General features: G+C 41.3%; 2 protein-coding genes across 2 annotated transcripts in view; both read left to right on the top strand.

The window, feature by feature from the left end:
• Positions 1-4,464: 4,464 nt before the first annotated feature.
• On the top strand, positions 4,465-7,548 carry klhl26 (kelch-like family member 26). Its single transcript, XM_063013030.1, has 2 exons — positions 4,465-4,620; positions 5,967-7,548. Exon 2 carries the CDS (start codon positions 5,971-5,973, stop codon positions 7,546-7,548), a length of 1,578 nt encoding a protein of 525 aa, XP_062869100.1. The 5' UTR covers positions 4,465-4,620; positions 5,967-5,970.
• An 11,000-nt stretch (positions 7,549-18,548) lies between these two features.
• Positions 18,549-24,491, top strand: part of crtc1b (CREB regulated transcription coactivator 1b) — a 29,727-nt gene continuing 23,784 nt past the window's right edge. Inside the window, exons 1-2 of the mRNA XM_063012630.1 lie at positions 18,549-18,681; positions 20,629-20,745. Of these exons, the coding sequence (XP_062868700.1) occupies positions 18,556-18,681; positions 20,629-20,745 (243 nt within the window). The 5' untranslated portion in view covers positions 18,549-18,555. The remainder of the gene's footprint in view (positions 18,682-20,628; positions 20,746-24,491) is intronic.

Below are 24,491 nucleotides of genomic sequence, written 5' to 3'. Positions count from 1 at the left end.
TGTATAATATTAAATATTTAAATATAAAGATATAAAATATATAGTAAAATAAATAGATGCATTGTGTTTTGTGACACCTCATCACCAGTATTAAAATCACCAGCAGTTGAAGCTACAGTAGCCCTTCTGTTGGTCCATACAAGTCACTACTATAGAGTTTATGTCCTTTGGCTCCTCTCAAATCTTGTCTGCACAACAACCTGTTGCACTGCTGCAGTTTGTTGCTTGTCCCTCCTCAGACCACTGTCCGTGGGTACTTGCCATGGCTGCCTGTAAGCACCACTTACTGTTTCTCAGATACTTTAACCCATTAATCTGCCCATGTTCTAATTTTTTGGCTAAATGCTGTAGATGTTAAACATGTAATTACTGCAAACCCTATGGATGAAGTAGTGAATACAAGTTATTACAGAATTTATATAATAAATTATATACAGAATTTAATTAAAAATTTACAGTATATATACATGTATAATCACTCATGTCATACAGTGCTATTCCTCACACAGTGGGTGGAGCTTGTTGGAATAGCGGTGGGAAAACATCAATTAGTTTTGGATTAAACTAGGACAGTATAATATATAAATCATAAACAATATTTATTATTACTGTACAGTATAAAACATTTAACCTTTATTTGGTTGTTTTAAAATTGGAATGGAATGACGCGTGCAATTTTGAGATTAAATGAAACAAATTTTTTATTTATTTGTCATTTTATTATTTATTTAGATTGATTATTTACTGTGCTGTTTTATGTGTGGTTGTACAGTGTCCTTCAATATAGTGAAAGGCACATGAAGAAAATATTATTATTATTATTATTGTACCCTTACACTGCTTTTGAAGGCATCAGTTAACTTGATTTTCAGTTTTTTAATTAGCCAGCCGTTATAAAGCCTTTCTTACATTTTGTGTAACTTTTTGTTTGCATCGTTTTGCTTTTAAAATCACTAAAATATGTCATTTCTTAAAATTATATATTTATTAAATAAAATAAAAATACACGTATAATCACTCATGTCATACAGTGCTATTCCTCACACAGTGGGTGGGGCTTGTTGAAACTTTTTTTATTAAATATATAATTTTAAAAAATGACATTTTGGTGATTTTAAAAGTAAAACAAACAAAAAGTTATACAAAAGTAAGTTAGGCTTTTTAAACGGCTGGCTAATTAAAAAACAGAAAATCAAGTTAACTGATGCCTTCAAAAGCGGTGTAAGGGTACAATAATAATAATAATAATAATAATAATAATAACAACAAAATTACTATAAAAACGTTTAACCTTTATTAGGTTGTTTTAAAATTGGAATGACATGCATGCAGTTTTGAGATTAATTCAAACTAATTTTTATTGGTCTGTAAAGGCACATAAAGAAAATATTATTATTATTATTATTATTATTATTATTGTTGTTATTGTACCCTTACACTGCTTTTGAAGGCATCAGTTAACTTGATTTTCAGTTTTTTAATTAACCAGCCGTTTAAAAAGCCTCTTACATTTTGTATAACTTTTTGTTTGCATCGTTGTACTTTTAAAATCACTAAAATATATCATTTTTTAAAATTATATATTTAATAAAAAATACATGTATAATCACTCATGTCATACAGTGCTATTCCTCACATAGTGGGTGGGGCTTGTTGGAATAGCGGTGGGAAAACAGTTTCGGATTCATGAACAGTAGTTATTATTACTGTATAAAACATTTAACCTTTATTAGGTTGTTTTAAAATTGGAATGGAATGCAATGCATGCAATTTTGAGATTAATTCAAACTCATTTTTATTGGTCTGTAAAGGCACATAAAGAAAATGTTGTTATTATTATTATTATTATTATTGTACCCTTACACTGCTTTTGAAGGCATCAGTTAACTTAATTTTTTTTAATTAACCAGCCGTTTTAAAAGTCTTACATTTTGTGTAACTTTTTGTTTGCATCGTTGTACTTTTAAAATCACTAAAATATGTCATTTTTTTAAATTATATATTTAATAAAAAATACACGTAGAATCGCTCATATCATTCTATTCCTCACACAGTGGGTGGGGCTTGTTGGAATAGCGGTGGGAAAACATCAATTAGTTTCGGATTAAACTAGGACAGTATAATATATAAATCATGAACAATAGTTATTATTACTATAAAAACGTTTAACCTTTATTTGGTTGTTTTAAAATTGGAATGAAATGCGTGCAATTTTAAGATGAATTCAAACGGTAATGAGATGTAACGGATTCTGCGCAGTAGGAAGGCAAGGTGAACACTCCCAAAACTTTATAGCATTACGTCGTTTAGCCATGCAGTTCAGATCAAACCCTGCTGGATTATAAAGCACATTAATGGAGGAGATGTGTTTATTTTAGTAGATGTATCGCTGAGCACACTTGGAACTATCGTACACGTATAAACACATGCTGTATGAATGTGATGAGCGGTGTGCAGCTACAGGATGGATATTGAGTGTAATGGGATGATTTACAGAGGACATATGATGATCAGCGATCGTTTATTGAACACATGATGATGAGTATGGTGAGCTGTGGGGTTGAACATGGCGGAGCTGGATGGTGGAGAATTCTCTATGAATCGTGCACACAGCAGGTAAGGATGATCATAATGTTTTTGTCCCTTTAGCGACTGTTCACAATTAAGCTAAGCTCTGCACTAACAAATGGTAATGCTCTGTGGCGTTGTCACATGCAGTTAAGTGGTTAATAATACAACCGAGGACAGTCACTGTTCTACTAATGAGATTTGGCGTCTGCGGTAAATTGTTGAGAAATTTGGCTATAAATGGTTATAAATAACTCAGATGCGGCCACGCCCACAGATTGTCTAAACCCCGCCTCCAACGCTAGAAGAGTTCAATTCGGTTCATTTTATGGACTCGGGTTAATCTGAGTCACTCAGTAATGTGATCCGATTCACTTGAGTCCACCACCCACCCGTCCAATAGATATAAATTACAACTGTAAGGATCCAAAGTTGGTCAAGCCGCTCAGGTGGCGCGGCAGTAAAGTACGCTAGCTCACCAGAGTTGGGGTTTCGAATACATCGTATCGAATCTCAGCTCTGCCTCACCGACTGGGCTGGGCGGCTGCATGAACAACGATTGGCTGTTGTTCAGGGTTAGAGGGTAAGAAAGTCGGATCATAGGTCCTCATAACTGGTGCGACTGCGGCCCCTTCTGGCTGACTGATGGCGCCTGCACAGGGCTGAGGAATAATGCTGATGGGGGTATGGCCCTCCATACACAGTGCACAGTGTATGAACTCGACTCGTGCAGGTGAAAAATGCAGTCTGTACTGACTGTACGTGTCGGAGGGGGCGTATGTCAGTTGAGAGGCGTCCTCAGTCAGCGGTGAAGGGTCGAATCAGAATAGAGGACGCAATCAGGGTAATTGGACACGACTAGACTTGGGTACAAAAACGATTTGGGGATTTTGCCAAGTATTTTTGCCAAAGATACATGTTCTCCCCGTGTCCGCGTGGGTTTCCTCCGGGTGCTCCGGTTTCCTCCCACAGTCCAAAGACACGCAAGTGAGGTGAATTGGAGATACTAAATTGTCCATGACTGTGTTCGATATAACCTTGTGACCTTGTGTAATGAGTAACTACCATTTCTGTCATGAATGTAACCAAAAGTGTAAAACATGACATTAAAATCCTAATAAACAAACAAACAAACAAACAAACAGCCCTAAACTGCCCCGTCCTAACTTTTTTTGGAATGTGTTGCAGGCCTGAAATGCAGAAATGGAGCTATATTAACAAATGAACTGAAGTTGATCAGACGAAACATGAAATATGTTGGGTTTAATCAAATAAAAGTCAAAGTAAATGTAAGGAACACTGCATTTTTATTTCATTTGCATTTTCCATACTGTCCCAACTTTTTATGATTAGGGGTTGTACATTATTTTTTTATGGGCGGCACAGTGGCTCGCCTCACAGCAAGAAGGTCCTGGGTTCGATTGCCAGGTGGAGCGGTTCGGGTCCTTTCTGTGAGTTTGCATGTTCTCCCCGTGTCTGCGTGGGTTTCCTCCGGGAGCTCCGGTTTCCTCCCACAGTCCAAAGACATGCAAGATTGGACAGATAGATTTCTGTTTTAAGCTTAAGGGTATTTTTTATTTGGGTCACATGACCCAAATAATATTATTAATTGTTAATATTAATTGCAATCCTTTGGTTGTCATGTAAAACCTGGTTATTTATATTTATTTAGGTGAATAATTGATTTTTGTTAAATAATTAAAAAGAAAGTGGCTGCAGGTGTCATATTAGTTTGTGCTGAGTAGCTAGAGAGCTGTTGCTGGGGAGTCCAGCTTAAACACATCAGTGAGACTTTCTCGAGTTTAATGGATTACAGCGCAGGAGAGAGACAAAGAGCGTTCATGGAAACCAATTCTTCTTTTTCAGCATGGCTAACAATAAGAACAGCGCTCTTCGCTGCACGTTCTCAGCGCCAAGTCACAGTAACGCTCTTCTCAAGGGCCTTTCCGCTCTACGAGAACAAGGCCAGTTACTGGACGTAGAGCTGGCCATTAACAGCCAGCGCTTCCAGGTTCACAAAGCCGTGTTGGCCTCCTGCAGTGACTACTTCAGGTAAGGACTCGGATAATACCCAGTACGTTGGGCTTTCCAGTTATTTTCTGAGTTACTATTGTTCAGCATTGAAAATAAATACGTGTTCCTGGAATCGGATACGCTTTAATCAATAATGTAAGCAAGGACAAAACAGTGCTGCGTTCTGTGGTGAACAATCCTAAAAATGCTTTTATTGTTCTAGCAGTTTCAGTGTACACAGTCATAAGCCTTATAATAAACAACACGACTCTAGTTCAGCACAGAGAAGTCGATGAGTTTCACTGAAATGCAATATGCTGTACTCAATTATTTAAGCACTTATGGAGCACTTCCTCCTGTTATTGAGCACTTTCTCTGGTAATGGTTTGAATCATCAGAATATGTGGGTAGAGCATACTGTCGTAAATATATGCACTGATCAGCCATAACATTAAAACCACCTCCTTGTTTCTACACTCACTGTTCATTTTATCAGCTCCACTTACCATATAGAAGCACTTTGTAGTTCTACAATTACTGACTGTAGTCCATCTGTTTCTCTGCATGCTTTGTTAGCCCCCTTTCATGCTGTTCTTCAATGGTCAGGACTCTCCCAGGACCAGTACAGAGCAGGTATTATTTGGGTGGTGGATCATTCTCAGCACTGCAGTGACACTGACATGGTGGTGGTGTGTTAGTGTGTGTTGTGCTGGTATGAGTGGATAAGACACAGCAGCGTTGATGGAGTTTTTAAAAACCTCACTGTCACTGCTGGACTGAGAATAGTCCACCAACCAAAAATATATCCAGCCAACAGCACCCCGTGGGCAGCATCCTGTGACCACTGATAAAGGTCTAGAAGATGACCGACTCAAACAGCAGCAATAGATGAGCGATCGTCTCTGACTTTACATCTACAAGGTGGACCAACTAGGTAGGAGTATCTAATAGAGTGGACAGTGAGTGGACACGGTATTTAAAAACTCCAGCAGCGCTGCTGTGTCTGATCCACTCATACCAGCACAACACACACTAACACACCACCACCATGTCAGTGTCACTGCAGTGCTGAGAATGACCCACCACCTAAATAATACCTGCTCTGTGGGGGTCCTGACCATTGAAGAACAGCATGAAAGGGGGCTAACAAAGCATGCAGAGAAACAGATGGACTACACTCAGTAATTGTAGAACTACAAAGTGCTTCTATATGGTAAGTGGAGCTGATAAAATGGACAGTGAGTGTAGAAACAAGGAGGTGGTTTTAATGTTATGGCTAATATTCTTTGCCTACAAATGAACACTTAATGCCCCCATGACCACATGTTTGGGTTGTGTGCTAAGGTTACTTGTCGTGTTTTCATTTGCATTTAATTGTTTTTCAGAGCTATGTTTACCGGAGGGATGAAGGAATCAAACCAGGACTCGATCGAGTTGAAAGGCCTGTCAGCTCGTGGCTTGAAGCACATCATTGATTTTGCCTATAGTTCAGAGGTCACTCTCGACCTGGACTGTATCCAGGATGTCCTCGGCGCGGCCGTCTTTCTGCAGATGGTACCGGTCGTCGAGCTCTGCGAAGAGTTCCTCAAATCGGCCATGAGCGTCGAGACCTGCCTGAACATCGGACAGATGGCCTCCGCTTTCAACCTGTCCTCTCTAAAGGAGTCTGTAGACGCGTTTACGTTCCGCCACTTCCTACAGATCGCGGAAGAGGAGGACTTCCTGCACATCCCCATGGAACGGCTGTTTTTCTTCCTGAAGAGTAACAAACTGAAGGGCTGCAGCGAGATCGATTTGTTCCACGCTGCTGTCCGCTGGCTCCGGCACGACGAGTCTCGGCGGCCCATCGCGAACGAAGTGCTCAGGCATGTCCGCTTCCCTCTTATGCGCTCCTCTGAGCTGGTGGATCGTGTCCAGACCGTGGACATCATGGTAGAGGACGTGCTGTGTAGGCAGTATCTGCTTGAGGCCTTTAATTATCAAATCCTTCCCTTCCGACAGCACGAGATGCAGTCCCCTCGCACCGTCATCCGCTCTGACGTCGTTTCTCTCATCGCTTTCGGGGGCACACCGTACACCGACAATGACAGAACTGTGAGCGGTAAAGTGTACTATATGGCTGACAGTGCAGCAAGGCAGTTCAAAGAACTGACTGACATGGAGGCGGGCTGCAGCCACGCCTGCGTTTCCGTTCTGGATAATTTTGTCTACGTGGTGGGCGGCCAGCACCTTCAGTACCGTAGCGGCGAAGGTGCGGTGGACGTCTGCTTCCGTTACGATCCGCACCTGAACCAGTGGTTGCGCATCAAGCCCATGCAAGAGAGCCGCATTCAGTTTCAGCTCAACGTACTGCAAGGGCAGCTCTACGCCACGGGGGGGCGCAATCGATCCGGCAGCCTGTCGTCTGTGGAGTGCTACTGCCCCAAGAAAAACGAATGGACGTACGTGGAGTCGCTGAAGAGGAGGATATGGGGTCATGCCGGGGCGACATGTGGAGACAGACTCTACATTTCGGGTGGATATGGAGTTTCCGTAGAGGACAAGAAGTCACTTCATTGCTACGATCCCGCCACTGATCAGTGGGACTTCAAGTGCCCGATGAATGAGCCACGGGTGCTGCATGCTATGATCAGCTTGAATAGTCGTGTCTACGCTCTGGGTGGAAGAATAGACCACGCTGACCGCTGCTTCGACGTGCTGGCGGTGGAGTATTACGTTCCAGAAACGGATCAATGGACCACAGTTAGCCCGATGCGTGCGGGTCAGTCCGAGGCTGGCTGCTGCTTATTAGACAGAAAGATTTACGTTGTTGGAGGATACAACTGGCACCTAAATAATGTCACAAGCATAGTCCAAGTCTATAACACTGACATGGATGAGTGGGAGAGGGATCTGCACTTTCCAGAATCTTTTGCTGGAATTGCTTGTACACCTATAATTCTGCCTCAGACTGCCACACAGCGATGACAGCCCAGCCAGTGATCTGGGATTTGAACATCAGACATAGTTTTGTTCTTCTCTTCAATGTAATTTATATTCTTGTACGTCAATTAGCGAATCTATTCAGTGATGGGAAATTTTCTGCATTGCTTTGTTAAAACTGTTAGGTTTTTGGAGGATCTGGCAACCTCATGCAGTAATATGTTATTACTTTTCAATTATCAGTGACTTCATATAGGAACCCTTTGCGGCTGGTATTATGTCAGGCTCCAGTCACACAAGAAATTGTCTGCATTGCTTCATTAAAGCTGCAGTGCATAACTGTTAGGTTTTTAGAGGATTTGGCAACCTCTCATGCAGTAATATGTTATTACTTTTCAATTTTAAGCACCTTTCATACAGGAACCCTTTGCGACTGGTATAATGTCAGGCTCCAGTCACAAGAAATTTTCTGCAGTGCATAACTAGGTTTTTGGAGGATTTGGCAACCTCTCATGCAGTAATATGTTCTGCATTGCTTCATTAAAGCTGCAGTGCGTAACTGTTAGGGTTTTGGAGGATTTGGCAACCTCTCATGCAGTAATATGTTATTACTTTTCAATTTTAAGCACCTTTCATACAGGAACCCTTTGCGACTGGTATAATGTCAGGCTCCAGTCACAAGAAATTTTCTGCAGTGCATAACTAGATTTTTGGAGGATTTGGCAACCTCTCATGCAGTAATATGTTCTGCATTGCTTCATTAAAGCTGCAGTGCGTAACTGTTAGGGTTTTGGAGGATTTGGCAACTTTTCAGCGACTTCATATAGGAACCCTTTGCGACTGGTATCATGTCAAGCGCCAGTCACACAAGAAAGTTTTTGCATTGCTTCATTAAAGCTGCAGTGCATAAATGTTATGTTTTTGGAGGATTTGGCAACCTCTCATGCAGTAATATGTTATTTATTTTCAATTTTCAGCGACTTCATATAGGAACGCTTTATGGCTGGTATAATGTCAGGCTCCAGTCACAAGACATTTTCTGCAGTGCGTAACTTTTAGACTTTTGCAGGAATTGGCAACCTCTCATGCAGTAATATGTTATTACTTTTCAATTTTAAGCACCTTCCATATAGGAACCCTGTGCGACTGGTATAATGTCAGGCTCCAGTCACACAAGAAAGTTTTTTCATTGTTTCGTTAAAGCTACAGTGCGTAACTGTTAGGTTTTTGGAGGATCTGGCAACCTCTCATGAAGTAATATGTTCTGCATTGCTTTATTAAAGCTGCAGTGCATAACTTAGGTTTTTGAAGGATTTGGCTCTTATGCAGTAATATGTTCTGCATTGCTTCATTAAAGCTGCAGTGCCTAACTGTTAGGTTTTTGGAGGAATTGGCAACCTCTCATGCAGTAATATGTTATTACTTTTCCATTTTAAGCAGCTTTCATATAGGAACCCTGTGCGGCTGGTATAATGTCAGGCTCCAGTCACACAAGAAAGTGTCTTCATTGTTTCGTTAAAGCTGCAGTGCATGACTGTTAGGTTTTTGGAGGATCTGGCATCCTCCCATGAAGTAATATGTTCTGCATTGCTTCATTACAGTTGTAGTGAATAACTGTTTTTTAAAGGATCAACCTCTCATGAAGTAATATGTTATTACTTTTAAATTTTCATCGTCTTCATATAAGAACCCTTTGCGGCTGGTATCATGTCAGGCCCCAGTCACACAAGAAATGCAATGTTGGCATAGGAATTTTTGCGAAGTGGGTGTGGTCAGGTAGTTACTGGGCGGTCTTTTATTTATTTTTGCTCCCAGGTTTGGATATACTCGAGTTCACTGTGTACTCTGGCGAAACGTACAGCACGAACAACAGCACAAAGGGCCGTGCAACACCCTCTGCCACACATGCTGGTATCTGTTGGTATCTGGCCAGACCAGAATGGATTTATTAACATTTACATTTGTGGCATTTAACAGACACTTTTATCCAAGCAATTGAGGGTTAAGGGACTTACACAAGGGCCCAACAGTGGCAACTTGGCAATGATGGGGCTTGAACCAGCAACCTTCTGATAACTAGTCCAGTATGTTTATTCCCCAGATGATGTAAAACAGTTAAATAGGACAGCTGATTGCAACAAGTACTGTATTTAAAATAATCTGTATTTCTGTATTTAAAAACAAATACTGTAATTAATAGAAGATTTAAGAGAATCAAGAGACTTTGTCATTTCGGCTATATACAAGTACATAACGTTACTCCAGGACCAGGGTGCAACAGGACACAAGTGCAAACAATAAAATACAATACAATATATACAATGCAAATAAAAAGAGTGAGAGGAAGTGTAGTTGTTATCCCTAAATGTTGTTCTATATAAAATAGCCCAAATTATTAAGACAACATAAAATAAGCAGACAAACATAATACCAATCTTGCCATAAAATGACATGGCATGTACTTTGTAGTTCACTCACTCACTCACTCACTGTCTTAACCTCTTATCCAATTAGGGTCACGGGGAGGTGCAGGAGCCTATCCCAGTTTTTCAATGGGCACAAGGCACACAGTATCACCCTGGATGGGGTGCCAGTCAATCGCAGAGCAGACACACACACATATACACACACCCATTGACCTATAGGACAATTCAGTGATTGCATGTTTTTGTACTGTCGGAGGAAACCGGAGCTGCCGGAGGAAACCCACGCAGACACGGGGAGAACATGCAAACTCCGCACAGAAAGGACCCGGACCGCCCCACCTGGGGATCGAACCCAGGACCTTCTTGCTGTGAGGTGACAGTGCTACCCACCGTGCCACCCACCTTTGTAGTTCGGTTATGTGTAACTATGTGCTTTGCATTGCTGGACCCACATTGTGTTGCCAACAATTGCATTGCTTCCTTTTGCTGGACATGTCCATCTCTTATTACAGGTCCATCTCTTAAACTACATTCAGCTTGTGTGAATAAATTGCACCTGACCTACACTATGCACCTTTTAATCTACTTAATTGAACGGCATACAAAAATGGGAGAGTATTTAGGTTTTACCATAGTAGATGCGACCTTTAACGAGGGTTTCCTCACTTTTTTAATGTTATTTATTAAAGAATGTCAAAAACAAATGACATCTTTTTTCTACAGTCGCCTTCTGATGCATTTTTTTCAGCGTCATTCCAACTTTTTAATGCCATCAGCAAAAATGTTTTTGGTTGAGCGTGTAGCCACTGATGCACCACTGCTTTCACAGTATCATCACATGAAAATCTTCTTCCCCTTAAAGCTTCCTTAAGTGTCCAAAAAGGTGGAAATCAGATGGCGCTAAATCCGGACTATAAGCGCCTCTCATAAGCGTCACTCAGACACGAACAATTATAACTCCTTATTATTAACTCTTCCCACCCTCACCGTTTCCAACCAAAATATAAAAGTGCGGAAACTTTTTGAAGATCCCTCGTATTAGCACTGGTTGTTTGTTCTTGTGGGTTAAGTCTAATCTCTGACAGTGTTCCTTTTTTAATTCAAAGCACACAAGGTTCCTAAATGTCATTTAGATGCATTTTGAGAGATTTGAATTGCGAGAATGTGCACTTACCCTGGTGAAATGACTTCTCTTTCCATCACACTCCTTTGTGAGCTACATAAAATTTCGTAATGCACTTACGACATTTCGTAATGCACTTTACCTGAATATACAACACTGCAAATCCGAGTGCCGGCAGCACTTCAATATTCACTGTGACTGCTTAATGGAGGAGTACAATGAAGTGACTGAACATCTCTATTCTCTATAGTATTACTGCTTAGTGAAGTGAACAAAGTCCTAAATAAAAGCTTTTCTTGTGTATCTGAATGTATACTGATCACCACAGTCTTAAATCATACAACATTCAGGTAACTGTGACAAAACTGGATGCTGTAATAAAGTTTTGGGTTATTTAATGTGTAGTGAACAAGCACGAACAGAATGGTGTCGTTTAACTGTGCTGTTTCTCTGTGAAATGAAAGCTGTTTGTCGACTTGCTCAGCTTGCACAAACTATTACCTAAATGTGTGTAATATGAAGATTTACACCGATCAGCCATAACATTAAAACCACCTCCTTGTTTCTACACTCACTGTCCATTTTATCAGCTCCACTTACCATATAGAAGCACTTTGTAGTTCTACAATTACTGACTGTAGTCCATCTGTTACTCTACATACTTTGTTTTAACCTGCTTTCACCCTGTTCTTCAATAGTCAGGACCCCCACAGGACCACCACACAGTAGGTATTATTTAGGTGGTGGATCATTCTCAGCACTGCACTGACACTGACATGGTGGTGGTGTGTTAGTGTGTGTTGTGCTGGTATGAGTGGATCAGACACAGCAGCGCTGATGGAGTTTTTAAACACCTCACTGTCACTGCTTGACTGAGAATATTCCACCAACCAAAAATATCCAGCCAACAGCGCTCCGTGGGCAGTGTCCTGTGACCACTGATGAGGTCTCGAAAATGACCAACTCATACAGCAGCAATAGAAGAGCGATCGTCTCTGACTTTACATCTACAAGGTGGACCAACTAGGTAGGAGTGTCTAATAGAGTGGACAGTGAGTGGACACGGTATTTACAAACTCCAGCAGCGCTACTGTGTCTGATCCACTCATACCAGCACAACACACACTAACACACAACCACTATGTCAGTGTCACTGCAGTGCTGAAAATGATCCAAAAATTATATCTGCTCTGTGGGGGTCCTGACCATTGAAAAACATTATGAAAGGGGAATACCAAGGCATGCAGAGAACCAGATGGACTACAGTCAGTAATAAGTGGAGCTGATAAAAGTGAGTGTAGAAACAAGGAGGTGGTTTTAATGTTATGGCTGATCGGTCTATATAATAATTTTACTTCAGGACATCAGTGTGCTTGGTGTCTTCTGTCATATTTTCCAAAGATTTAGGTATGGTTTTACGATGTGACAGCTGTTTTTAAGGGAAAAAAGAAAACCATACATATTTTAATTTTAAATCTGTCCCCCCATCCCCCCAAAAAAGCACTACTGCCATGTACATTTGTGCATTAAAACCTTTTTTACTGAATTTAGCATTAGCACAAGGCCAGCACTTCTTAATTTCTAAAGAAAATTACGTTACATTAAGCACAACTACAATTCTACAATTCTCAACACTCTTAAAACAGTTTTAATATGTATAATTAAGATTTGATGCTTTCTGAATATTCTGTTGCTTTTATATGCTGTTTATAAATTCCCACTTGCAAAAACAGTCAAAATCTGCTGTTACCGCTAACTGCTAACATTAGCTAATGAACAGTCTGCTTGATTCTGGTTTTCTGATTGTAAAAATAATAAAGTCAGTTGAAGATGTACAGCAGTGTCTATGACTAAACCAGAGACTACTAAATAATTCATTTCTTGTTCTGACTTAAAGCATTTTTCTCTAAGGGCTTGGCTTTAATAACATGCGATTCCATAATACCAGCTAAACATTGCTAATTGCTAGCAGTGTTTAAGGACTGTATCTTTTACATTAGCGAAATAACTTGTGTTTTGTGTTTGACATTATAAATATATATATATATATATATATATATATATATATATATATATTATTTATTTATTTATTTTTTCTTTATGCATTTTCTCCTCTTTATCTCCATTTTTAGCCCGTCCAATTGCCCGATTGCGTCATGCTTCCTCTCCACCAATGCCGATCCCTGCTCTGATTGAGGAGAACGAAGCTAACCCACGCCCCCTCCGACACGTGGGCAGCAGCTGTATGCAACTTATCACCTGCACTTTGACGAGTGAAGTGCAGCTCAGCGTTGTGTACAGAGAGGACACACCCTGAGAGCACTCTTTTGTCATCTCTGTGCAGGCGCCATCAATCAGCCAGCATGGGATAGAGACCCCATCCGGCTTAGTCCCTCCCATATCTGAACAACAGGCCAATCGTTGTTCATGTGGCAGCTCAGCCTTAGCCGGTAGGCAGAGCTGAGATTCCATACGATGTATTCGAGATCCCAGCTCTGGTTCCTGCGTGTTTTTTACCGCTGCGCCACCTGAGCGGCCAGAACATTATAAATATTTAATATGGACGACAACATTGCCAAAATCCTTCATTTTGTTATATGTATTAATTAGCAAAATGTACTCAAGGGCCGCTCAGGTGGCGCAGTGGTAAAATACACTAGCACACCAGAGCTGGGATTTCGAATACATCCTATCGAATCTCAGCTCTGCCATCCGGACCAGGTTTTGCCATCCGGACAAGGGCCAGTGATAGCTCAGTGGTTAAGGTACTGGACTAGTAAACCGAAGGTTGCCGGTTCAAGCCCCGCCACGACCAAGTTGCCACTGTTGGGTCCCTGAGCAAGGCCCTTAACCCTCAATTGCTCATCGTGTTCCGCTCACTGTGTAAGTCGCTTTGGATAAAAGCGTCTCCTAAATGCTGAAAGTGTAAATGTAAATGTTTCCTCATAACTGGTGCAATTACGACCCCTGCTGGCTGATTGATGGCGCCTGCGCAGAGTTGGGGAATAATGCTGATCAGGGTGTGACTCTCTGTACACAAGGCTGATTCGCATATATATTTCGCCTCGTGCAGGTGAAAAGAGGCGGTCGGTACTGCGCACGTGTCTGAGGGGGCGTGTGTCAGTTGCGAGGCTCTTCAGTCAGCAGTGAAGGGTTGTATCGGTAGAGGTGAAGCGTGATGCAATCGGGGTAATTGGATAATCTGGATAAATGGCTAATAATGTGCATTATTAAATATTGGCAAATATAACATTAAGACAATAATGTTATATAGCGGTCAATTTAAGATGTGATTAAGTCAGTGTGTCTCACAGCAAGAAGGTCCTGGGTTCGATCCCCAGGTGGGGCGGTCCGGGTCCTTTCTGTGTGAAGTGTGCATGTTCTTCCTGTGTCTGCGTGGGTTTCCTCCAGGAGCTCCAGTTTCCTCCCACAGTCCAAAGACATGCAAGTGAGGTGAACTGGAGATACAAAATTGTCCATGACTGTGTTTGACATTTAAAAAGAAATGAATTGATAAATCTTGTGTAACCAGTAATTACCTGTCCTGTCATGAATGCAACCGAAGTGTGTAAAACATGACGTTTAAAATCATAATAAATAAATAAATACATCAAGCCGTAACCTAGTGGTTAAGGTACTGGAGTAGTAATCAGAAGGTTTCTGGTTTAAGCCCCACCACTTCCAGGTTGCTGCTGTTGGGCCCTTAACCCTCAATTGACTTAGACTGTGTAATGTAACTGTATTGTCTATAAAGTCGCTTTGGATAAAAGTGTCTGTAGATGCCTAAAATGTAAATGTCAGTGTGTGCACTCAATAAATGGCAAGAAATTGGTCCATACTAAAATTAAATTTAGTATGGACAACCAAACAAATCAAGCAGTAGTTTTATCTGTAGATTTACTCACCCCTTGTCTGATCTGTAGATCATCTCTACCTAGAGACAAATTTTTCTGGTAAGATTGTGTGAGTATTGTCATCCAGTACAGAAATTAAGTGATATTAAGCAGTGGATATTAATCCTACATTTAGGGCATTTAGAATACAATTTCAGCAATTGATGTTTAAGGACCTTGTTTAGGGGCCCAAAAGTGGCAAGTTGGCAGTGGTGTGGCTTTAACCAGCAACCTTCTGATTCAAGACCAGGACCTTAACCACTAAGCTACCCCTGCACAATCTTAAAGTATAATTGCATGTCTTATATAATGTTAAAGATCTGATGCACAACTTGAACGTCATTTGCGGATAATTTGAAGATGACTTAAAAAGGAGAAGTTTCAGGCTCGTCTGGCATGGAAACTCTGCTAATTATATACCCACCAGCCACTTTTGATGATCCTACTAATACAGTGTAGATGCCCAATTGGATTCAGATCTGGTGAATGGGAAGGGCATTAAATAACATTAAACTTATTATTGTGTTCGTAAAACTGTATTTAATTAACCTATTATTAGCATGTAGGCTACTCAGAATCATGCTTGGTTGTTTTTAGGCAGCCCAGTATGTACCAAAAACATTTTTTTAAATAAAAAAGGTTTTTATTTATTTTAACTTTACTGTACGTAAGTCTGTAAATGCTGCAGTACCTCTACTGTGTTGTTGTTGTTTTTTTTTTTACATAAATTACCTTCATCTTAGACTTGCCCATTCTTATTTTAGTATTATAAATACATTTAGACACAATGTAGTTGTATGTGTATGTTCTGTATTGTTGTTCAGATAAAATTGTCATTATATGTAATAGCTAATTGCAGTCTGTATTATTGTCTTTGTTACATGCTTTAAAATATCCTAAGCTGCTGCATATGCTGTCTGTCTGTAGCACTGGTCTGCTTTCTTTATTTTTGCCTGTTATTTGTGTGATGATGTTTTTGTACGTTTACTGTACCAATACATGTTGCCTTAAAGAATAATAATTAAAGAATTCAAGTGGATAGATCACAAAAATGTTAAGAAGCTTGATTAATGCTTAGGGAAAGATTTCCTACTGCTTTAATTAAAAGTATTAATGGGTTGACCCACTGTAATAAATATAAAATAGTGTCATCTTTTTTTAATGTGAACATTGCCTAGTTAGGCAAGAAGAACATAAAGGCTTTTTTCAAACTGGCCAAAAAACCCACCTTGATGATCCCTAAGCTTTTTGAGGGAAAAGACTGGGTCTAGTAACACCTTGTGCTCATTGTATACCTAATGTAATGCAAACAGAACATCATTTATTCATGGTAGTGTGATACTGCACAGATGTTTTGCTGTTTTAGGGGCTGAATAACTTGCCATAATTGACAGAACCATGAATTATGCTCTCTTCTTTAACATTCAAAAAGAAAACATGAATACCAAGGTATCAGTGTGTGATCTGAAACCCGAGCGCATTATGTTTATTCAACAGGACAATAATCCAAACCACAAAAGCAAGATTTTCTTTCATTATTGTTAGGGGCGGCACGGTGTCTAAGTGGGTAGCACTGTCGCCTCACAGCATGAAGGTCCTGGGTTCGATCCCTGGGTGGGGCAATCCGCGTCCTTTGTGGAGTTTGTATGTTCTCCCCGTGTCTGCGTGGGTTTTCTTCCGGGTGTTTCGGTTTCCTCCCACAACCCAAAGACATGCAGTGAGGTGAACTGAAGACACTAAATTGCGCAAGATGTGTAATGACTACCGTTCCTGTCAAGAATGTAACCCAAGTGTAAAACATGACGTTAAAATCCTAATCCTAATAAACAAACAACCAAACAACCATTTGTTTTTAAAGCATTTCTCCAATAGTCTAGTTGGATTTATAAGGAGAAATACAGGGGTTGGACAATGAAACTGAAACACCTGGTTTTAGACCACAATAATTCATTAGTATGGTGTAGGGCCTCCTTTTTCGGCCAATACAGCGTCAATTCGTCTTGGAAATGACATATACAAGTCCTGCACAGTGGTCAGAGGGATTTTAAGCCATTCTTCTTGCAGGATAGTGGCCAGGTCACTACGTGATGCTGGTGGAGGAAAACGTTTCCTGACTCGCTTCTCCAAAACACCCCAAAGTGGCTCAATAATATTTAGATCTGGTGACTGTGCAGGCCATGGGAGATGTTCAACTTCACTTTCATGTTCATCAAACCAATCTTTCACCAGTCTTGCTGTGTGTATTGGTGTATTGTCATCCTGATACACGGCACCGCCTTCAGGATAAAATGTTTGAACCATTGGATGCACATGGTCCTCCAGAATGGTTCGGTAGTCCTTGGCAGTGACGCGCCCATCTAGCACAAGTATTGGGCCAAGGGAATGCCATGATATGGCAGCCCAAACCATCACTGATCCACCCCCATGCTTCACTCTGGGCATGCAACAGTCTGGGTGGTACGCTTCTTTGGGGCTTCTCCACACCGTAACTCTCCCGGATGTGGGGAAAACAGTAAAGGTGGACTCATCAGAGAACATTACATGTTTCACATTGTCCACAGCCCAAGATTTGTGCTCCTTGCACCATTGAAACCGACGTTTGGCATTGGCACGAGTGACCAAAGGTTTGGCTATAGCAGCCCGGCCGTGTATATTGACCCTGTGGAGCTCCCGACGGACAGTTCTGGTGGAAACAGGAGAGTTGAGGTGCACATTTAATTCTGCCGTGATTTGGGCAGCCGTGGTTTTATGTTTTTTGGATACAATCCGGGTTAGCACCCGAACATCCCTTTCAGACAGCTTCCTCTTGCGTCCACAGTTAATCCTGTTGGATGTGGTTTGTCCTTCTTGGTGGTATGCTGACATTACCCTGGATACCGTGGCTCTTGATACATCACAAAGACTTGCTGTCTTGGTCACAGATGCGCCAGCAAGACGTGCACCAACAATTTGTCCTCTTTTGAACTCACCCATAATGTTGTGTGCATTGCAATATTTTGAGCAAAACTGTGCTCTTACCCTGCTAATTGAACCTTCACACTCTGCTCTTACTGGTGCAATGTGCAATTAGATTGGCCACCAGACTGGTCCAATTTAGCCATGAAACCTCCCACACTAAAATGACAGGTGTTTCAGTTTCATTGTCCAACCCCTGTAGATAACGCATGATCTACAGGGAACAAACTTCTGTGTCTTATATGCATTTTTAATGGGTATTTGCCTGTGTTCGATCACCTAGGCGGGGCGGTCCAGGTCCATTCTGTGTGGAGTTTGCATGTTCTCCACAAGTCTGCCTGGGTTTCCTCTGGGTGCTCCGGTTTCCTCCCACAGCCATGAAGTCAGGTGAATTGGAGCGTATCAATCTTGTGTAAACGAGTAATTATACCGTTTCTGTCATGAATGTACCAAGTGTGTAAAACCAGACGTTAAAATCAACAAAAAAATAGAAAAGTCTAAAGTGTATTTTTGTGCTAGCTTAGCATAGTGCGACCTACATTTCCAGCGCGTGCCACTAAGCGCGAACTACAAAGCCCAGAATTCATTGCGCGGTGACGAAGTGACGGCGCCGCTCACGTCTGGCGCAAAGGTCTGTTTTGGAGAAGAACGAAAGATGGCGACCTCAAACAATCCGCGAAAATTCAGCGAAAAGATCGCGCTGCATAACCAGAAGCAGGCGGAGGAGACGGCGGCGTTCGAAGAAGTCATGAAAGACCTCAGCATCACTCGAGCAGCGCGGGTACGTGCCCACTTTCTCACCACGGTCGTGATTTCGAGGCGCGTCTCGGTTCCGATTGGCACAGCGGCGCTAGCTGGCACAGCAACTCTGACCATCACGGCCCCCGAGCAGAACGCACGATTACCGAGCATAACATCGATTTAGTATTTAGAGCAAAGCATAACCCGAGTGAAATGTCATGATACGCGTTCTGATTTAATGAACGCAATTAATATAATGACATGAGCACACGGAGAGTGATGTGTGGATGCAGCTCTACAAAATGGGCTACAGATGTGCTGCACATCTGCTTGGTTACTTTTTATGCAGCCCTACTTACTTTGACTGTTTAATTCAAACCTACAGCATGCCCAGATTTTATTCTTTGTATTGTTATTGACCCTAATGGACGGATCTCAGGCTACAGTATGTCTAATATACACTGCCTGGCCAAAAAAAAGGTCACCACCTGGATTTAACTAAGCAAATAGGTAAGAGCCTCCCATTGGATAATTACTTCATGGGTGATTATGTTTCAGCTGGCAACAAGTTATTTAACCCTAACTGATGCAGTGAGTAGCTTCTCATTTGTTAAACAACCATGTCGAAAGACACATCCTGTGGTCGTGGAAAAGATGTTAATCTGTTTCAGAAGGGTCAAATTATTGGCATGCATCAAGCAGAGAAAACATCTAAGGAGAAGCTGAAACTACTAAAATCAGGTTAAGAACTGTCCAGCACATTATTAAAAAGTGGAAGGACGGTGGGGAAACATCATCTTCGAGGAAGGAATGTGGTCGGATAAAAATCTTGAATGATCGTGATCGGCGATCACTTCAACGTTTGGTGAAATCAAATAGTAGAAAAACAACAGTAGAACTCAGGGATGTTTAATAGTGACAGTAAGAGAATTTCCACACGCACAATGCGAAGGGAACTCAAGGGATTGGGACTAAACAGCTGTGTAGCCTTAAGAAAACCACTTGTCAGTGAGGCTAACCGGCAAAAACGGCTTCAATTTGCTAGGGAGCATAAAGATTGGACTCTGGAGCAATGGAAGAAGGTCATGTGGTCTGATGAGTCCAGATTTACCCTGTTCCAGAGTGATGGGCGCATCAGGGTAAGAAGAGAGGCGGCTGAAGTGATGCACCCATCATGCCTAGTGCCTACCGTACAAGCCTGTGGGGGCAGCGCTATTATCTGGGGTTGCTGCAGTTGGTCAGGTCTAGGTTCAGCAACGTTATGTGCCCAAAGAATGAGGTCAGCTGACTACTTGAATATACTGAACAACCAGGTTATTCCATCAATGGATTTTTTCCTCCCTGATGGCACGGGCATATTCCAAGATGACAATGCCAGGAATCATTGGGCTCAAATTGTGAAAGAGTGGTTCAGGGAGCATGAGACATCATTTTCACACATGGATTGGCCACCACAGAGTCCAGACCTGAACCCCATTGAGAATCTTTGGGATGTGCTGGAGAAGACTTTGCGCAGTGGTCCAAATCTCTCATCATCAATACAAGATCTTGGGGAAAAATTAATGCAACTCTGGACAGAAATAAATGTTGTGACATTGCAGAAGCTTGTGGAAACGATGCCACAGCGAAGCTAAAGGCGGTCCTACGAGATATTAGAGTGTGTGACCTTTTTTTGGCCAGGCAGTGTATTTGGTGTGAAGTTTTTCTTGCCAGGCGAAGCCAGGATCTAATACTGCTTTCTCATTCTAAAACTTCTGCCAGAAATGCAGACATGCTTTATTTCATGCCCCACCATAGTTACTGATTGTAACCCAACACAATGCTTTCGGTTGGTATACATAGCAAAAACTCCACTGATTGCCACTTGCACTTGCTTTGCATCAGATTTTGTGATCATAATGGTATTTAAGTTCAGTTTTTGTTCATTCATGCATTCATTTGGTCATTCACTCTGGCACTCATTCATGCGCTTTTTTATTTTGCACAGCTGCAGTTACAGAAGACCCAGTATTTGCAACTGGGCCAGAATCGTGCTCAGTGCTATGGAGGTTCACTGCCCAATGTCAATCAGATTGGAAATAGCAACACTGACCTGCCATTTCAGGTGAGCTAATAGAAACTACTGGTTGGGAAAGTATTTTTTTGTTTTGTTTGGGGGTTTTTTGTCACTGTTTTATCATGGATTTTCACCTTGGCTGAAATGAGTCCACTTATAAATGAAAAGTCTCACAACTGACTCACAGTCATCTAACTGACTGTAAAGTAGGGCTGGGCGGTATGATGGTACATTCGGTATACCGTCTTTGAATACCGCCATACTGTAGCATAGTTAATACAACAGCTGTAGGATTCAGTAGGCAGCAAATCGTATGATATTTATCTATAGACAGTCGAGAAAGAAGCTTTCAGAGCAATAATTAAAACAGTGGATTTCAGGTTTGTCTTACAGATTGAAAATACCTCAGGTCAGTTGCTAAACCAACGTTCTAAGCAAACTGGAAGCGGAGATAATTAAAGTCGTCCACTTTTCAACAACAGACCTGTTGTCAAGTTGTACAGTAGAGTTTACAAACGTGGTTTTATTTGTTAAAGGAAGAGATAACGGTTATTGTACAATACTTGTACAAAATATTAAATAAACAATAAAAATTGTATATATTCCAACTGTTTACTAAAGCCATCATATATTGTGCCATTATGTGAGGCTAAGCTTATAGTACTCAAAACCTTTATTATATACATGGTGAAATTAAAATGTTTTTTATTCTATGTACTTATGACAGTAGAATAAGCCACAGACATATAAAAAGTCCCAGTCATACAAAAAAAAAAAACATAAACCGTCAGAATCTTGTGATACAAATTTCTGATCATATCGCCCAGCCCTACTGTAAAGTATGCTATTAGAAAATAGATAATATGAATAGAAAATAGAGCAAGTACTTATCTTCAACATTTCTGTCACATTGATTATGGGATATATATATATTGACTCTGAATCCATTGTCAGATTCCATTGTGAAAAAAAATTTATATTGACTTGACACTAGTCATGAAACGTCAAAAGTTCACAAGTGTTTATTATTCATGTATAGTAGTGAATTTTAGCGTCTATGACATTGAGATTTTGGGAGTTTTTTAAGTGTATTTTGTGTTGTGAGGAACACAATTTGTCCTTAGAAGACTCTTAGAGTTCTGCAAAGTTGGGTTGGAAGCGGTGTTCACTGTATATATATATGTGTGTATGTGTGTATGTATGTGTGTGTGTGTGTGTGTGTGTGTGTGTGTGTGTGTGTATATATACAGTATATATATATATATATATATATATATATATATATATATATTATATATATATATGTACTCTGCACTCTAACCCCAATGAACAAGCTGGGAGATATATATATACAGTGTATCACAAAAGTGAGTACACCCCTCACATTTCTGCAAATATTTGATTATATCTTTTCATTGGACAACACTATAGACATGAAACTTGGATATAACTTAGAGTAGTCAGTGTACAACTTGTATAGCAGTGTAGATTTACTGTCTTCTGAAAATAACTCAACACACAGCCATTAATGTCTAAATAGCTGGCAACATAAGTGAGTACACCCCACAGTGAACATGTCCAAATTGTGCCCAAATGTGTCGTTGTCCCTCCCTGGTGTCATGTGTCAAGGTCCCAGGTGTAAATGGGGAGCAGGGCTGTTAAATTTGGTGTTTTGGGTACAATTCTCTCGTACTGGCCACTGGATATTCAACATGGCACCTCATGGCAAAGAACTCTCTGAGGATGTGAGAAATAGAATTGTTGCTCTCCACAAAGATGGCCTGGGCTATAAGAAGATTGCTAACACCCTGAAACTGAGCTACAGCATGGTGGCCAAGGTCATACAGCGGTTTTCCAGGACAGGTTCCACTCGGAACAGGCTTCGCCAGGGTCGACCAAAGAAGTTGAGTCCACGTGTTCGGCGTCATATCCAGAGGTTGGCTTTAAATAATAGACACATGAGTGCTGCCAGCATTGCTGCAGAGGTTGAAGATGTGGGAGGTCAGCCTGTCAGTGCTCAGACCATACGCCGCACACTGCATCAACTCGGTCTGCATGGTCGTCATCCCAGAAGGAAGCTGACGCACAAGAAAGCCCGCAAACAGTTTGCTGAAGACAAGCAGTCCAAGAACATGGATTACTGGAATGCCCTGTGGTCTGACGAGACCAAGATAAACTTGTTTGGCTCAGATGGTGTCCAGCATGTGTGGCGGCGCCCTGGTGAGAAGTACCAAGACAACTGTATCTTGCCTACAGTCAAGCATGGTGGTGGTAGCATCATGGTCTTGGGCTGCATGAGTGTTGCTGGCACTGGGGAGCTGCAGTTCATTGAGGGAAACATGAATTTCAACATGTACTGTGACATTCTGAAACAGAGCATGATCCCCTCCCTTCGAAAACTGGGCCTCATGGCAGTTTTCCAACAGGATAACGACCCCAAACACAACCTCCAAGATGACAACTGCCTTGCTGAGGAAGCTGAAGGTAAAGGTGATGGACTAAACCCAATTGAGCACCTGTGGCGCATCCTCAAGTGGAAGGTGGAGGAGTTCAAGGTGTTCAACATCCACCAGCTCCGTGATGTCATCATGGAGGAGTGGAAGAGGATTCCAGTAGCAACCTGTGCAGCTCTGGTGAATTCCATGCCCAGGAGGGTTAAGGCAGTGCTGGATAATAATGGTGGTCACACAAAATATTGACACATTTGGGCACAATTTGGACATGTTCACTGTGGGGTGTACTCACTTATGTTGCCAGCCATTTAGACATTAATGGCTGTGTGTTGAGTTATTTTCAGAAGACAGTAAATCTACACTGCTATACAAGTTGTACACTGACTACTCTAAGTTATATCCAAGTTTCATGTCTATAGTGTTGTCCCATGAAAAGATATAATGAAATATTTGCAGAAATGTGAGGGGTGTACTCACTTTTGTGATACACTGTATATATATACAGACCCATTCCAAAAAATTAGAATATCATGGAAAAGTTGATTTTTTCCTATAATTCCATTCCAAGAGTTAAACTTTCATAGATTATAGATTCAGGGCCCACAATTTAAACGATTTCAAGTATTTATTTGTTTATTTTTACATAATTTGGGCTTCCATCTCATAAAACCCACGAAAACAGGATTTCAAAAAATTAGAATACTGTGGAGAAATCAGGCCAAACTACTTCTTTAGGATCACATCAAATCAATTAAAATATGGTACTTTCAAAACGATATGTCAATCTTCAATACTTGGTTGGGATCCCTTTGCTTTAATCACTGCCTCGATGCGACGTGGCATTGAGGCAATCAGCCTGTGGCATTGTCTGGGAGTTATGGAAGCCCAGATTTCCTTGATGCTTGCTGTCAGCTCTTCTTTGTTGTTGGGTCTGGTGGCCCTCATTTTCCTCTTGAGAATACCCCATAGATTCTCAATGGGGTTTAGGTCCGGCAAGTTGGCTGGCCAGTCAAGCACTGTGATGGCATGGGCATCAAACCAGGCTTTGGTGCTTCTGGCGGCATGGGCAGGGGCCAGGTCCTGCTGGAAGATGAAATCTGCATCTCCATACAGATCCTCAGCAAAAGGAATCATGAAGTCCTCTAAAACATTCTGGTAGACTGTTGCGGTGACCTTGGATTTAAGAAAGCAGAGTTTACCAACACCTGCACCAGACATTGCACCCCAAATCATGACTGACTGTGGATATTTCACACTGGACCTCAAGCAGTTTGGGTTCTGTTCCTCACCCGTCTTCCTCCAAACCCTTGGACCTTGATTCCCGAATGAAATTCACACTTT

The sequence above is a fragment of the Trichomycterus rosablanca genome, chromosome 17, assembly GCF_030014385.1.
Source record: "Trichomycterus rosablanca isolate fTriRos1 chromosome 17, fTriRos1.hap1, whole genome shotgun sequence".
Lineage (NCBI taxonomy): Eukaryota > Metazoa > Chordata > Actinopteri > Siluriformes > Trichomycteridae > Trichomycterus > Trichomycterus rosablanca.
The sequence above is the reverse complement of the archived record's forward strand: the minus strand, read 5'-3'. Positions and strand labels throughout refer to the sequence as shown.